Consider the following 16,339-nt stretch of genomic DNA (forward strand, 5'->3'; position numbering starts at 1 on the left):
AAAAGTTTGCCAGAGTAGCAGACAGAGGTGAAGCAAACCACTCTCACCATTAAGCTGACTGTCATCATTGACATTGGACCAGAGGAGGTTTTTGAATTAGATTTATTTAAAAGTAGACAGTGCTATTTAATAAATCACATAGAAATTCACAAACATGCACAAACATGAAATTTGCTTGGGTACATGTGGAGGAGACCTTCCTTCAAACATTGGCTGCACTGCCCATACTTGTAAATCTGTCATACCAATAGGGAAAAAAACAACAGTTTGACACTGAAGCGTATCAGAATCACATAATGGTGTAGCATCATCATCGTCATCATGTATGACATTATTTTCAGTGGAAGGCCATCTCTCCAAGAGAAAATCATATCCCAGACTGCAAACACCTCAAGTGACATCGAGAAAGTCATGTCAGATGATCTTCCGAGAAAGCACGTCTTGCAGTCTGACAATCCTCAAGTCAAACCGATTGTGCAGCAGCAGTAGCCAAACTAGAGAGTGATGGGTGGTACCATCTTATCAGATGCCCAGTGTCTTTTTTCAGTTCTCAAACAAGAAGTCCACATAGTCGTGGACACGTGCTGCTCATGAAAAATCAGTAGAAAAGATGAGTTGAGTAAATGACTATACGTCACGTCAAGAAATAGATGTATGCAGACAGGACACAGGCTGGCCATTTCGACTGAACCACAGTACTGACAAAATAAAAAAAAATAAAAAAAACGTACTACACCTGTGAATATAAATGAAATTTTGGCCTCTGTTCAGCTGTCCTGTGAAAAACATGGCTATGTCCATTTTGGTCTCTATTTTTTTTTTTTTACTTTTAGTTTGGGAATTCAGTTTAATTGTACTTTGAATACAGGGACCCCCACGTAAACCCAGTTCTATACACTGACCACAGCTGGTCACTGTTCAGAAACATTCAAATGTGAGAGCAGAAAAAATTGTTGGTATTGGGGCAAATATCAATGGGTAAGTCAACCCAAACTCGAAAAAAATCTTTACAATAATATATTCTATGTAGCCCCACTAGACTAAACATGGTTTGCTGATTAATATTGCATTTGTGGAATATAAATTAAGCAGCAAAATCCCCCCCCCCCTTTTTTTATCCATTGTGCACTTGCTCAGAGCTCAGTAAACGACCAATCACAGCTCAACTGCTTTTTGAAGCTCTCATTTTTTACGAGCTAAACTGAAAGATCTCAAACTTCTTCCACATACACAATATCACCATTTCTCTAAAATATTGTCCACAAACCAGTGTAATGAGCTCTGCACATGGGAGACGACGTCGCTTGCTCTCAATTAATTTCCTGTGGAAGCAGGGCAACAAGGCGAAAATCGCCTTCCCCCCTCCGACTGAGCGACACGCGAAATTCGTGCGTGTGAAATTTTGCGCTCGTAGACGTGGACACGTATGCTTGCGATGTGATACTAAAAAGTTGAAACATGTTCAACTTTTGTTACTGTCGCCGGGGCTTCAACCAATTTGACTCATTTTAGCAGCGTCCGACTATCAATATAAAAAAATATATAACAACCTATCATTTTGTACGATACTTCACGCAATGATTTCTGTGACATCAACAAAAAGACCGGTGCATGAGAGCTTGTTGGTACAGTGTTAATTTGTCCGCTAAGTTTTCTTTACCGTTTTAGTAACAGTTAATAATAATAATAATAATAAGAAGAAGAAGAAGAAGAAGAAATATATAGGAAATTGATGTATCTTCATACTGGAATTACGTACTGTAGTGGAACTTCTGTGTTTACAATGAAAAAGTTTAGACTCCCTTCCAATTTGATAGACAATTAAACCTGTTGTAACAAGAGAGCGACGTATGTTGCTGTCGCCGCTGCAGCTGCTTATCACATCCTGTGTGTGTTGATACCTAGGAGGCGATAAAGTACGTATTTCACTGTCGCTTGTCGCCTTCCGTGTGTCGAACCCAATAATCTGTGATAGTGAGCACTTCTCTTTTGCCGAGATAATCCATCCCACCTCACAGGTGTGCCAGATGCTGATTGGACACCATGATTAGTGCACAGGTGTGCCTTATGCCCCGCCCAGACGGAAGCAAAGCCGGCTTCGGTTTCAAGCTCCGAAACCGCGCCATCGTGTGGACGAACAACCTGAACGGTAAGAAACTTGATACATTCAAAGTGGCTTTCGTGTGGACGGGGCCTTAGACTGCCCACAATCAAAGGCTACTCTGAAAAGTGTAGTTTTGTTTTATTGGGGGGATGGGTCTGGGGACACTGACTGGTTTTCTGAGACTAGAAATAAAACCAGTCAGTACTGCCTGGTTTTCTGGGTCACCTTGACAATGTGAGCAATGTGCAAAAGAACACTGATAAAATAAGGAAATCCATTTTTCCTGCCTACATTAAAATAGTGTTACTTCCTCTGTAATGTTCCTGTTTCGCTACCTAACTGCCTGGTCTGTTTCCTCAGTCTCTACATGGAGGTGGAGTCCCCAGCGATGCACCTGCTGGGGATTTGAGTCGGATGGGTATTTAAGAACCTCTTTAGTAGCGGGAGGGCACTGCAGTATTGTATGTTGCTTGCCTCAATTACTTTGCAAGAATTCTGACCTGTAGTGTTCCTGGTTTTCTCTATTAGTTAGTTGGTGTCTTTGATACTTTTCAGCAACAAAAAATTATATTTCTAATCTTGTGTAGGTTTGCACCCATTTGGCATGTCTGTTTCGGGTATTTTATTGTGACTCGTCCACCACTTCGGCTTAGTTTGGGGTATTCACTATGAATTGAATTCATCCCCATGTCAATATTTTATCAATGTCACTTTTTGTCTGATCCGTCTCAAGTATTTCACATAAGATGCTCCCTTTGTTCATGAAATTCTGTGATGTCAATCTTACAGATTCTGTATGTAGGGCGGAGTCCAAAATGTGCCTGTGTGCCATCAAAACATCATCAGGAAGTGCCCCAGTGTGCCTGAAATCCAAACTTTTCATCAGTTATTGTTCCCATTAATATTCCAATTAATGATCAGGTAGTTTGTGGAGGTGTGGAAATTGGATTATGTGAAGGTACTTGTGATTTCCAGCATTACACAGGCACAAATAAGAATTTGAATGAATTTATACCGTACGACTAGCAGAATCACACACTTTTTCAACGCCAGCAATAGAAGTCTGAATCTATGTGCCATTCATTTAATGTTGTCTTGTATGAGGAGCGTGTGTGTGAATACTGCATGTTTTGGCTGGCCTCTTTAGTATAACTTGGGGGGAAATCCATTGCTTTTTAAATAGATGAGCACACACACACACACACACCAATTTTATTCACATAGGAGATCTTTCCAGGACATAATCTTGTGTGGCTGTGCTTCTCTATGGAAAGGGCTGTTACCGTAGCAACACCAAGCAGTAAGTGCCTTTTCAAAGGCTGGGCTACTCTGTCACGGCCACCCCCTTTTTCTCTTTTATCAGCTCTCAACCTATTCTACATAATGCAGCCACAACAGTCATTTGGGACACAACAGAGTTAGCGCAACACAGGGATTTCGGCTTTTTTATCCTCCAGGCTCTCTGTGTGCTTTTGGTCTTTCAGAGAAGAGCGAATTTTGTCATTTTTACTGTAGCAGGATATCTCTAAACAGCACAGCATCTGCATTTAGGCGGATGTCTTCTTAACAAAAGGATGGGAAGCTATTCACCGAAGCCTGAGGCCTTGCCTTCTGAAGAGCATAATTGGATACAGACAGTCACGCTTTCACACAGTAAATAGAATTGTTGTATTTTTGTTATGTCATTGTTTTTTTTTTTACTCATTAATTCAAAGTAAAAACCAAATGACAAACATCAGATGTGAGGCAACAATTTCATTCCGGTACTTGACAGAAGACGAAATGAGGCCGTTTGAAAGGATGGTAAAACATTTGTTCAAGAATCAAAATGTCAGGGCTGACCTGTGGTCCCAGAGACAAGAAACTAATTGAAAGGGATGAAAAGCATGCTGAGCCATTTCAGGAGTTCTCCAAATGCCCTGCATGTAAAAGAAACAATGAGGAGCTTCTAATCCTGCCATGTTCTCATGCCATGTGTAATCACTGTATAACAAGGGAAGGGGAGAAGAGGTCAGGTTCATCTCCCCGCTATGATCTGAGCCCATGTGTCTGCTTAGTGTTGTGTCCATTATGTCTGTATGATGTGGAGCTGCCCTGTAGGACATGGTCAACTGCTCTATCCTGTCTCCCAAAATATCCCAAGCCTGACTGTGTCAGATGCGAGGAAGCATCTAAACCACACCTACCTTCACCACCATCACATACACAAGTAAGAGTTGTCACTTTTGTGAATTTATTGAAGCGCTTGTCAAGAGCTTGTTACTTACTGTCAAACTTTTTCACTTTTACTGTGAAATTCAGGGGTCCTCCGATCCTGTGGCTGTGTATGAAGAAACAGCACAATGTGAGTTGATTTATAATTGTGTCTTATTTAATGAGATCCAATGCAAGAACTTCCTCAGAAAGCCTCCTTTGACTGGGGGATTAGCTAACTATTTGTTAAGTGCTTTTTAGAGTGTTGTAGAACTGCACAAGGTTATAACAAGCTATTTTTCTTATGGAATAGGTTTAAGAATGTTTTTATATTCGAATGAACCTGAAGTCATGCAAATAAAAACAACATTTTGGGAAAATGCCTCTAAAATGGCACAAAAATAAACAAAGTTTTTTAAAATTGTGTGACTGTTGAGAGGAAAAAGTGATAATTTGACTAATTCATTACACCTGGGTCAGTATAAGTGAGAGAAGAGTATGGTGGTTAAATTGTTTTTACTAGGGGTGTCAGGCGATTATTTTTTTAATCATAATTAATTATATGAATTCAATAGTTAACTCACAATTAATTGCTAAATTATATCTGCTCTAAATGTACAATAACATGTACAATCATTTCCCCCCCTAAGTTTTCATACTCTTGTTAGCATAAAAGTGGAAAAAAATGCTGAATTAATAAAAATATGGACGCACTTTGTACTCATTGAAATTAAAATGAAATTTTCTGCCACTAGATGGAATAATTGCATAAGACAATGCTTCTTTTCATATTAAGAGCTATCTAATCTGTAACATGAAGTAATTTGTGTAATTCTGCACATTTTTAAAATTGTAAAATACAACTTGAGCCCAGTGTTATCAAATTTATGACGGCTAAATTTTGACTTAGCCGTGTCTGCTGATTTGCGAATGGAATTCCTCCAGTACAGGCGTTCCAAGTAATGGGCAGTCATTAGTGGCACTAAAGGAACTTTACGTTAACTCGTATGTTCAATGCCTATACAATGAATGATGTCTTATGCTGATAACAGTTTGACCGTGGAACTGATTTTCTTCCAATTCCATTATTTACTCTTGTTTTGTTTGTTTTTAATATGAGATCATCGAAGGCCAATAGGCCAGGTTCCATTTTACTGCAAAGATGCAACAGGTCCCAATATGTTGCGCCAGCTTTGCATTAACAGTAGGGCAAGGCCACCGCACATCCAGAAGATGGTGCTGTTCTCTCTTTTCAATGTGTATTCTCGATGCTTCAACACACATCACCTATTCATTTAGTAGACCAAAGGCATTACCGTAATTACAAATTATTTTTGTCGTATATTCAATTTATGATCACAAACTTTGATGACAGAGGCAACTCTATCAAGATGTCTGAATTGGCCAGCACCACCAAGAGCAGAATGTAGGTTACTTAGCAGTTGTAACGTCAATAGAAGTACAGAATAACATTTTAATAGTAATGTTACTTATTGACTGTCATCCAATCCAGGGTGTACCCCGCCTATAGAAACTGTATTGATAGCAAATGAACTGCTCAACAACACTGTACGTAATATTATTACAATTCCTGATAATGATGATGAATTTAGTGGATGAATACAGTATCTCTGACAGTTACAGTTACTGATGTTTAATACAAAGTATTTTACCAGGGATTTTAATCATGTGCCAACATGGCGAATTAGCACATCTGCATCAAAGCTCTGAGGTCCAGGGTTCAAATCTTGACTCCTAATGTGGAGGTTGCATTCTCTCCCCTTGCATGCGAGATTTTTTTCCCCCAGGCCCTCTAATACCCTAAAAGCATGCACCTTGTGTTAATTGAAGACTACATTATTGATAGGTGTGAATATTTGCCCGTACGTGATTGACTGGCGATTAGTCCAGTGTGTACCTCTTGCCCAGTCAGGTGGGATCCTCACCTGCTCACCTGTGACCGTAATGAGGTCAAGCCATGTAGAGGATGGATGGATGGATGGATGTTTTTGCCGTTGTGGAAACAGCTCCTGTTGATATTAAATGCAGGTTCAAGTGCTTGCAGTTTCACTGTATCACCAGCTGAGGGCAATGTAGAACTACAGGAGGAGGCGATGGAGCAATCTGTTTTTGGTAAGCAATCATGCTTCAGATTTCTAAACGTATACAGGATCTTGTGGACGGTCAGCATGTTCTATTTTTTTACGATACGTTTTCTACTTTATTTTTTATTTTTAGGTTTACATTTTTCTCTGGACCCAGTTACAACACCCCCTTCACTCCATCTGTCCAACTCATCCCTCACTGTGACTTACCAAGAAGCAATCTCTCTTGTTCCACTCCCTAACAATGCCAAGAGGCTAATGATGACCTCTGACCCTGATGCGATGGCTTACATCCCTCAAGTTTGTGCTGATGTTATCATTGCACAGGGACAATATTACTGGGAAGTGGAGGTCTGCAATAGTTCAATCTACAAAATTGGTGAGAAGCTTTTGTCATTAATATTGATTCAGCTGTACTACACATTATTTGTTTTAATACTTTAAAGTAATTCTTTAAAATATTGATAATTTAAGTAATAGTGTATGGATTATCTCAACCTCAGCAAACACATGTATCTGCTTGATATTATTTACACAATAGACCACTCACTTTTACCCATTCTTGTGCTTGGCAGTGGTTGGAAATCAGTGCATGGCATAAAAGGTTATTCCTTGACCCCCAGAAAAAAAATCATATTGAGTTTCCTTCATTTCATAATAACCCAGGTGCACTTCAATTTGAGGTCACAATCTGATGGCCGAACATTCTCCCTCAGGATTTTTTTTGGTAAAGAGCAAAATTCATGGCTATATCAAAGAAGCCCCAGACCATCACACCACCATAACCATGTTTGACTACTGTTATAATGTTTTTCTCTCAAATGCTGATTTACTTTCCAAAAAGTTTAACTTTCATCTCATCATCCATACAATATTATCCTCAAAGAATTAAAAATCATTTAGACTTTTAAGCCTTTATGCTTTTTTTTTTTTTGTCAGCAGTGGTTTCCCCTTGTAATTAATTACAGTGATGGAGGCCTGCAGTACTTTAGTGTTACCCTAGGTTCCTTTCTGACCTCCTGGATGAGTTGTCTATGTAGTCTTAGAATAATTTCCTTAGGCGAGCTGCAGTGGTGTAGTGGTCTCCTGGTGAAGTGGGTATACTCTCAAGTTTACCCTCCCCCCTCCCCTTTTTTATTTAATTATTACAAAGTAAGTAGTCCAAAAGATTTTCCTGTTATGGAAACGGTGACATGTAAGATAAATCAGTCATTTTTACTTGCTCACAAAAATACAAGTATTGTGACTTGATTAGGAGCAGTTTGTAGTTATTAATGGTAACACAAGCAGCCTGAGTGAATGTAAAATGTATTTATTATTTGACAAACAACTTGGGGGTGCTGAAGAATATGTTGTAAAACAATAATTAGGGTACCATCCATCCATCCATCCATCCATTTTTTTACTTACTCCTCACAAGGGTCGCGGTGGTGCTGGAGCCAACCCCAGCTGGTTTCGGGCACTGAACTGGTTGCCAGCCAATCGCAGGGCTCACAGAGACGAACAACCATCCACACTCACAATCACACCTAGGGACAATTTAGAGTGTTCAATTAACCTGCCACGCATGTCTTTGTAATGTGGGAGGAAACTGGAGTACCCAGAGAAAAATCAAGCAAGCACGGGGAGAACATGCAAACTCCACCCAGGAAGGCCGAAGCCCGGACTCTCTCAGCAGGCGGCAGGAGGCGGACATGCTAACCAGTCAGCCACCGTGCCAATAATTAGGGTACGATGAACAAAAATTGTGAAAAACAGTCTGGTTAGACTTCAATATTGTTTAACCTATTATGGCCTAAAGCGCTTGCAAAAACATGCCTCTAAAACCTGTGGGTGACTTAAGAGTCATCCCCGAAAACCTGAAGTTTTCCTGGAAATTCAACAATATTGTCAATGCCTACTAAATAATTGATATCTCAGCTTCTGAAGCAGATAGTAACATAATTTATTATTCTAATCCTTCAATATTTTTTTCAAATCAACAAACAACTGTATCGCATCTGCGGATATATTTACCTTCAACAAAGCCATCGAAATTTTCAACATCCTTATTGTCTATAAACATATTTATTAACAATATGTCACTGTTGACTGTTACACTGATTCAAATTCCTCCCACGTCGTCGTAAATCGCGCGTAATTTATTTCATAACTCAAGCGAATCTGCGTCAGCCATAAATGCTCGAAAAAAATTCCAGGACATGCTACGAGGCGCCCTCTCGTGCATATTCTGATGCATTTCATCGGCTAAGAGACCAAGAATTGGTCAAAACAAAAGAAAATGATCTCACCGCGGTTCGTTTGTACTCTATCACTTCAAAATACAGCACTGTATTGCTGCAAATTTCCTGATTTTTTATGTTTATTTTGACTGGCGGAAGATGAATCACATTGATTATATCATATATGTTATCATACAACATCATGTTTGGCGCTGGTGTTTGTGCTCAAGCATGAGCAATTGTGCTCATACCCACCTCATCCACTTGTCCTGGGACCATGGAAGTGTACGAAGTGTACTAGGGCAGACTACAAACTGGATTGGACCAGTCAATCCTGGGGTGATCATCACTAAGAAGATGTCATGGTTGTCTTGAACCAAATGGTATTGCGACCAAGGCCAAACAACCCACTAAATAGACAGACAGTATTACAAAGTGACAGAACCTCTTAAGAATTGTAAAATGTATGTTAGCTTTGTTAAGGCTTCAGTTACTTACTACACACTTGTTGTTTCAGGTGTGAGCTCTGTGGATGGTCATGAAAGCTGGTTGCTGGAAAGACAGAGCTTATCATTTTTTACAGTTTATGATGGAAGAAGGGAGTCGCTCAACACTGTCCCACCTCAGATCAAAACCATTGGAGTGTTTCTTAATATTGGAGGAGGTGCTCTTAGCTTCCATAACCCCGTGACCCAGGAGCACCTCGTCACTCTGCCTACCCGCTTTAATCCGCTAGGAGTGTTGCCAACTCTGGGCCTTGGTCAGGGTTGGCTACGATTGCGTTGTGGCCTCCCCCCTCCTCTCTATGTTTTCCTCAGTAAAAACTCAGCCTATAGAGCGCCCTGTGGATCCAGTAGAGGCCGAGTGCAGAGGGATATTCCCTTCCGGTCTGTGCGTAAGGTTATACAGAAGTTTGAGAAGTTGTCAGCATCAAACTTTGCTTTGAAGGCTAGATCAACCTGCTCCTGAGGATTCTGTGGGACAAAGGAGGCCAAGACTGAAGAAGACAATCCTACTCCACAAAGGAGACGTCCACTGACAGACCCACAAATACTCAGAAAGGCTTGATCTATAAGTGCTATTTGAAAGGCAAATGCTCCATCCTGAAGGACTTTCAGATGCCTCCTTCCATTCTCTGTGTGAACCCAGAACTATCATTGACTCACTCCCCAGGACTTAGTTCTTTCCCTCAATCAAACACCCCCGCTGCTCTCACCATGGTCCAGAATGAGTCCTCAATATTGTGAAGTGTAAGGAAAGGGTGGGCTTTTACCAGTGTGACTTCTTAATTTGTCTAGGTTTGACTGTAGGGGTCCTTTCACTTGCGACACATCCCTGTACACTTGGGCGCGAGCTCTACTACTGTAAGTGTGTGCTTTCGCCCTGTTGCTCTTACATTGCTGGTATGTAAACAAGTGGAAATAATGTGTAAGCAGTGTGAGGTGAGAAGGAGAGGTGTAAGTACAGTGACACCAGCGGTGTCAACCCAGAGCGGCAAGGACAGGTGGTACCACACATTTATCCCACGCTCTGCCTTCGATCAGACAGTAGGCTGCCCTTTCTTGACCCTTTGAAAGCCACAGGACTCCCGAAAACTTCAAAAGGGACAGCAGAGTGCAAGAGAACAGAGAGGGGGGGAGAGAGAGAGAAAACAGCATGCATGAATTAAAGACAGCAGGTGACGGTAAAGAGAAATGAGCTGAGGGAGGATTTCCCAACAGCTTTCAAACCAAAAATCCCTGAAACGATCAAATGTTTTTGGCTGAGAATTCTTTTAAAACTAGCACTGAGTTGCGTTGGCCACCAAATTACATTAGAAGTGCGGTCAGAGCTGTCAATGCTTCAACTTTTCATTTGTCTGATTGAGTTCACAAATACATTTAAAATGTGGATAATAATTATATAATCTTTTTGTACATTTGCTCACTTACAAATAAATGATCAGTCTCCAACTGTTACAGTTGGTTTTTAAAATTGGTAATAGACAGAGTATCAGTCAAAACTGCATAAAAACACATAATAAAGTTTTAAAATTTGCATTTAATATAGTATAGTATTATATTGAAAAATAAAATATAAAATTCTAGATGATAAGAAGTTACATTGGAGTAGCTATTTAAACAGGTGACTTAACCTGTTGATTCTAGGGATCGTTCTTTAAAATTGGTACCAATCCCGCAGATATGTTATATCACATAGTGTTAAAAATTCTATGGGTTTATAGCCATGAATGTGTATAGGTTAAATGCTGATCTGATTGGATGGTAAAGCCAGGGGCCGAGCACGAGTGGAAGGAAAACAGCTACCTTGTTGAATGGGACATGGCAAGTCCTAAAATTACAGGCCAAGAGTTGTGACTCCAGTCCCTCACCTCTGGCAATTAGGACATCTGTCCCACTGAGGGATGAACATTTGCAAAGGTAGCAAATGTTGATTTCACGTCAGAGTTCTTTAAAGAACTCAACTATTTTTGAAACGCTCGCATTGTCCAACAGTCCTAATTCTTAATGTTTTTTCTTGTCGTAATGAAATTTTGAACTGTTCAAAATTCACAAGTTTGTAAATGTTTGCCCCTCAGTGACATGCGTGCTAAACAAAACAATGGTAATGGTAAAACTGCGCCGTAATAATGCAAAGGAAATTTTGCATTTCTTGCTAGGTTCCGCTCTTCAAGATAGCACATGTACAGCAGACATGCCTTAAATTTGACAGTGAAAATCTGAATTAGAGTAGTGCGGTCACATGAAACCAAACGTGAATTATTCATGGTCAAGTGGATAAAATATATCTGCGTATGCTCAAAAGAACACCCAGGGCTTAAAGTATTCTGGCACCGTGACGGATTTCCGGCATAAAAGCCACTAGCCAATCAGAAGCAGAGTAGGGCTGGTCTTGTATTGAAACGATGGCAATGACAAATCCTGCGAAGTAAACAGTTTACATTGTGGGGAATATTTGACACGTCTGGCAAAACACCGCCAATGCGGAGAGAAGGCCAACTTCAAAATAAACCTTCCCATACCAAGTAATACGGGGAGTGCAATAACAAGGAACACTTTTATTTTGAAGTTTTTCCCGGGAGCCTTTTGCCTGTCGCGGCCAAACGGATGACTTGACTCGTTTTACGGAATGTGTATCTGCCATTCATACTGCCTGCGTAAACTACTGCGACCAAAGTCAGCAAACAACTTTGTCCTGAAATCACGTTCAATCACCTATTAAGGGCACTAAAAGAAGACTTAATTACGCTGACATTGTATTGCACGGTTCCTGTTGCCAGTGTTTTAGGCGTCTACGGTGTTAGCGTGCTAGCGGTGCTAGCGGCTACAGCTAGCGGTGCTAGCGGCTACAGCTAGCGCCACCGGACTACTAATAATGTGCTGTTAAGCACAATTTACTCTTTTTTTAAAGTGCAGAAATGCCTTAGATCAATCTTACAGCTGCACAATGAATGGAAACATGTTTGAACATTAAATAAAGTTCAGTGACCAGTTTCTGAGTGTTTCTTTTCTCCAACCCACGTATCATTCCTTCTGATTGGATTTGTGAATTTTTATCACTTTGTTGTTTTCGTTCTAGCCATTGACGAAATTGTCAGTCAATTTAGTTATCGTTGTCATCTCAATGAATGCCTTCTATTTTAGTCAGTTAGTTAGTATTTTAGTTTTAGTTTCATTTCCATCTGAAAATTGCTTTTTCGTGATGAAAATTTTTCATTGACAAAATTAACACTGCTTGCGAAAAAGACTGAGGGTTAAGATTATAATTGCCCAAGCATATCTCCAGATCTAAACCTTATTGAGCATCTGTGGGCATCCACAAACAAAAGGTGGAGGAACACAATATCTCTGATATCCACCAGCTCTGATTTTGTCAGTGAGGAGAAAATAATATTGGCCACACAATACATCCACACTTTGTGCCCAATTTGGACATTTCACAATTTGGTGTGCTCACTTTTGTTGCCAGCAGTTTAGAAATCATTGGCTAAATATTTTGAGAGGCCAGTAGATTTACTTTGTTATATCAACTGTACAGCAAGTATTTTTTTTTTTACCATGTATATTTACACTTGGACAGTTTTAATATGCGAACGCTATGTGGCCACTTTTAGATTCACTGATGTCAATTCCCTCCAGCCTCATCTTATCACATTGTTGTTAGTGGCTGTGTTCTTGCTGTTTAAATTAAATTACAGCGTTATAATATGATGAACACGTTTAGTTTAAATCAAAAGTTAGTGTTGAAAAACAAGAGGTTGGTTTTGGCCAGTTATCAACTACACATCATCCAGTTTGCACACAGACCAGCAGACTGGATAATAGCCGATGAGTCAAATGGGCTCTTATTAGACTGTCGCCTCTACCGCCATTTATCAGCATGACTGTGTGTTGATGTTTCACGCTCAGCTTACTAAAATGTACGTGTGCCGTGACCACTTTTGGTAAAGTGCACTTCTATCAGCTTTGGGAAATGTGCAGAAAAGTGTGTGGAAGCAATTTTACTTATGTAAACAGAAATTAGACCAACCTGACACACTGTGGGATTCACAGGGCTGGGGGTCGAAAAGGTCAGGGGTGCTTAGTGTCCTGAATGGATGGACATCAAATTCATTAATCCATTCATTTGAGAACTTGATTTCAACTTTGCTTCTATTTATCTGTGGACATTGAGTATGGATTCATGTATATGTCATAAATTTGTTTTTTTCTTCATTTTTAGTACAGTATTGTTCTTAACGGTCTGATTAGGTCAACAAATAAATCCATTAAAACTGACTAAAGACATGTAGACATCAATGGAAGCAAATCATCTAAATATTAAATTACAATGAAAGACTCGTGTATACCTATTTTTTTGTTGTCTTACTTACAGTAAAATGCATTTTGATTCAAAGCATGAACAAAAGTAATACTTTAAACAACAACCAAAACTTTCAAATTGGAAAGAGGCATCCTTCTTTCTGTCTTGTCATCTCATGATCTCTTATTAATGAATTTAATTTTCTGTTATTAGTGTTGTTCATGACACTCTGCATGCAATGGTCTTCCAAAGGTGTGAGACATCTCCAGCTGCCACAGATCTTTACCTAAGGATGTCCATGGATGGACACACATTTTTCAATGAACAAAATTATGAATTGAAGGGAAAAAATTTTTTGCTTTGCATTCAAATCCTGCCACCAAAGTGAAGCCGGTGAGCAATTAGGGTATTTATTTATCGGATTTGGAGAGCTGGAGTCTATCCCATCTGACACCAGCAAAAGTCAGACCCTGGACTGTCAATCACAGGGCACAACATGGGAACGTCCACTCAGGCTTTGGAAAAGAAAAATCATGAGGGGGAATGTTTTTGAATTTGTTTGTTTTTTGTTTATACACTCTAAAAACAGTTGGATGAAAAATAACCTAAATTGGGTCAAAAATGGACCAACCCAACTTGAAAGATTTTTAAAGAAATTTAATTATTAATCCACAAAGCAACCTATTTTTTGTCTTGTTTTGTGGTTTATTCGTTTGACCCAACTTTTTTTGGGTTAATTGATTAACCCAACTGAATTTGGTCAAATGTGAACTAACCCAACTTTTTGAATTACTTTATTCAAAGAATTGGGTCAAATTAAATAATAACCCACAAAGCAACACAATTTGTTGGGTTGTTTTGTGTGTTATTCAATTTACCCAAAAAGTTGGGTCAAATGATTAACCCACAAAATTAAAATTGAACAAGGTGAAAAATGAACCGACCCAACCTTTTGAATTATTTAACCCCAAAAGTTGGTAATTTTTTTAACTAATTAATAAATTAATGACCCACAACATAGCCCAATTTTTGGATTGTTTTGTGAGTTATTAATTTGACCCAACTTTTTGGGTTGATTTAATAACCCAAAAAGTTGAGTTGGTCCCTTTTTGACCCAATGTGGTTTATTTTTGACCCAACTATCTTTAGAGTGCGTCTATGTTTATGCCTTTTCCTTTTTCCCCCTTTCTGGTCGTACACTATATATATTCATTTATATATATATTTATTTATTCTTGTCAATGTGGACATCATTTTGTAAACTGTTCTATGGACCAATACTTATTACTTCCCAAAAAATTAAATTCAAAAGATAGTTACTTGAGAGTGTAGATTTACTCTGTTTAGAGTGGGACCAAATAGACTCTGTTTAGAGGAAATTTACACAGAATTTACTGTGTATTTGCAATGATGACAAATCTATCCTTGATTCCAATGAACAACAAACAACAACAAAACAGTAAAGTTTAACCAATAAGCATTTGTTGAAGCTTTACATTTATCCAAATCATTTTTGCAAAGGAGGTTGAATCATTTTTGGCAGCTGCATCACTGCAGGACGGGGGAGCGGGGCCTTTAGTAATCGCACGAAACAAAAGTCCACTTTTTTGGCCTAAGTTTCGACTGTGTCTGTAAATCGATGCCATTTGTATGAATAAACATCGCCTCTGCAGACTTCTACAATGTGCATATTGAGGGAGGAAAGGCCCTTTCGCTCCTTTCCGCTGCAGAAACAGCGCCAAAATTAGCTTTACAAGTGAGCGGTACGCCTCTTATTACCATCATTATTGACGATCAGCATAACAGTGGCTGGTAAGCAACATGCGCCTCTTGTTTGAGTGCTGCGTCATTTTGCTCCCTGCCACATCTTGCTTTTACTGATATGCAACGATGCGGTTAGATTAACAACTGTGGCTCCTTTTGTGGGAAACACGGGCGCCAATGTATCTTAATGGGCTTAACCTTAACATCCAAGTATTAAAAACAGGAGACGCGCCATTCCGCCGTGATCTTATCCAAACTAGTCAGGAATGGAATGTATTCCAGGCAAATACGTGCGCCAGGCTCTTTAGTGCCTCAAATGAAGAATTCATTGATTAAACTCTTTTTTTAACTTATCACTGACAATTCTGCGTTCTATTTATGTCAAACATTGCACCAAGTCATACATCTTGGGATAGGAAACAGGTGGAGAGCAAATCTGGAGGATGGGGGTAGGTGGTCGCGCATCTGCCAGGCTATTATAACTCATGGCTTTAATATTCACACCTCCAAGACTGACCAGCAAACAGGATGCGGTCCCAAGCGGCCGCTGCGTAGTCAAGTGAGTCAGCTTGGGGGAGGAGAAGTTAATTGATTGTGAGAGTGGCAACACCGTTAAACAATCCGTACTAATGGCAAGCGTCTGTCAGACAGCGGCAAATACACAGCGCCGCGAGTAAGAGTGCGTATCCATCCAATGGAACCATTATGGCCCATTATGGACGAGTACGCGCGCAAGATAGTGTTCTTTTAATGGCCTCGCATTTCCGCTTGGAAATTTAAATTTCAAATTTGAATTATATCATTCCGTTTACTGCTACAATAGAAGAGGCAAGAATTTTAACGAGAGCGCTAACGAGTATTTATTTAAAACGTAAAAACATGAACTGGGCAGAGTCCAATACACAAACTTGTCCCAGTGCTCCCAATTGCTTGACTTTTTGTGAACTCTCCCCAATGAACAATTTAGAATGCCGTCTGCCTAATGAATGACTGTGCAGTGCGAGAGAAAAGCGTCGCTTAGCACCCTATGATGAGGTGCAAACAGCCCATCATCGACTCTCATTGCTGGGGGGTTTGCAGCGTGAATCCCCACACCCTGTGGGAAGTTGCTCCCGCAGGAGACGTTATGTGACATATGCATTAAAATA

General features: G+C 39.8%; 1 protein-coding gene across 3 annotated transcripts; it reads left to right on the top strand.

Moving 5' to 3' along the window:
- Nucleotides 1-1,861: 1,861 nt before the first annotated feature.
- LOC144052607 (putative E3 ubiquitin-protein ligase MID2) lies at nt 1,862-12,118 on the top strand. 3 transcript variants are annotated; one of them, XM_077566827.1, is made up of 7 exons: nt 1,862-2,149; nt 2,465-2,522; nt 4,205-4,313; nt 4,406-4,448; nt 6,347-6,430; nt 6,536-6,781; nt 9,142-12,118. In XM_077566827.1, exons 1-7 carry the CDS (start codon nt 2,044-2,046, stop codon nt 9,591-9,593), a joined length of 1,098 nt encoding a protein of 365 aa, XP_077422953.1. In that variant the 5' UTR covers nt 1,862-2,043; the 3' UTR covers nt 9,594-12,118. The 3 variants fall into 3 exon arrangements, with proteins under 3 accessions (XP_077422953.1, XP_077422954.1, XP_077422952.1); XM_077566828.1 differs by having other exon boundaries at nt 2,132-2,149; nt 4,162-4,313; XM_077566826.1 differs by lacking the exons at nt 1,862-2,149; nt 2,465-2,522 and having other exon boundaries at nt 2,618-4,313.
- The last annotated feature ends 4,221 nt before the right edge of the window (nt 12,119-16,339 follow it).

The sequence above is a fragment of the Vanacampus margaritifer genome, chromosome 5, assembly GCF_051991255.1.
Source record: "Vanacampus margaritifer isolate UIUO_Vmar chromosome 5, RoL_Vmar_1.0, whole genome shotgun sequence".
Classification (NCBI taxonomy): domain Eukaryota; kingdom Metazoa; phylum Chordata; class Actinopteri; order Syngnathiformes; family Syngnathidae; genus Vanacampus; species Vanacampus margaritifer.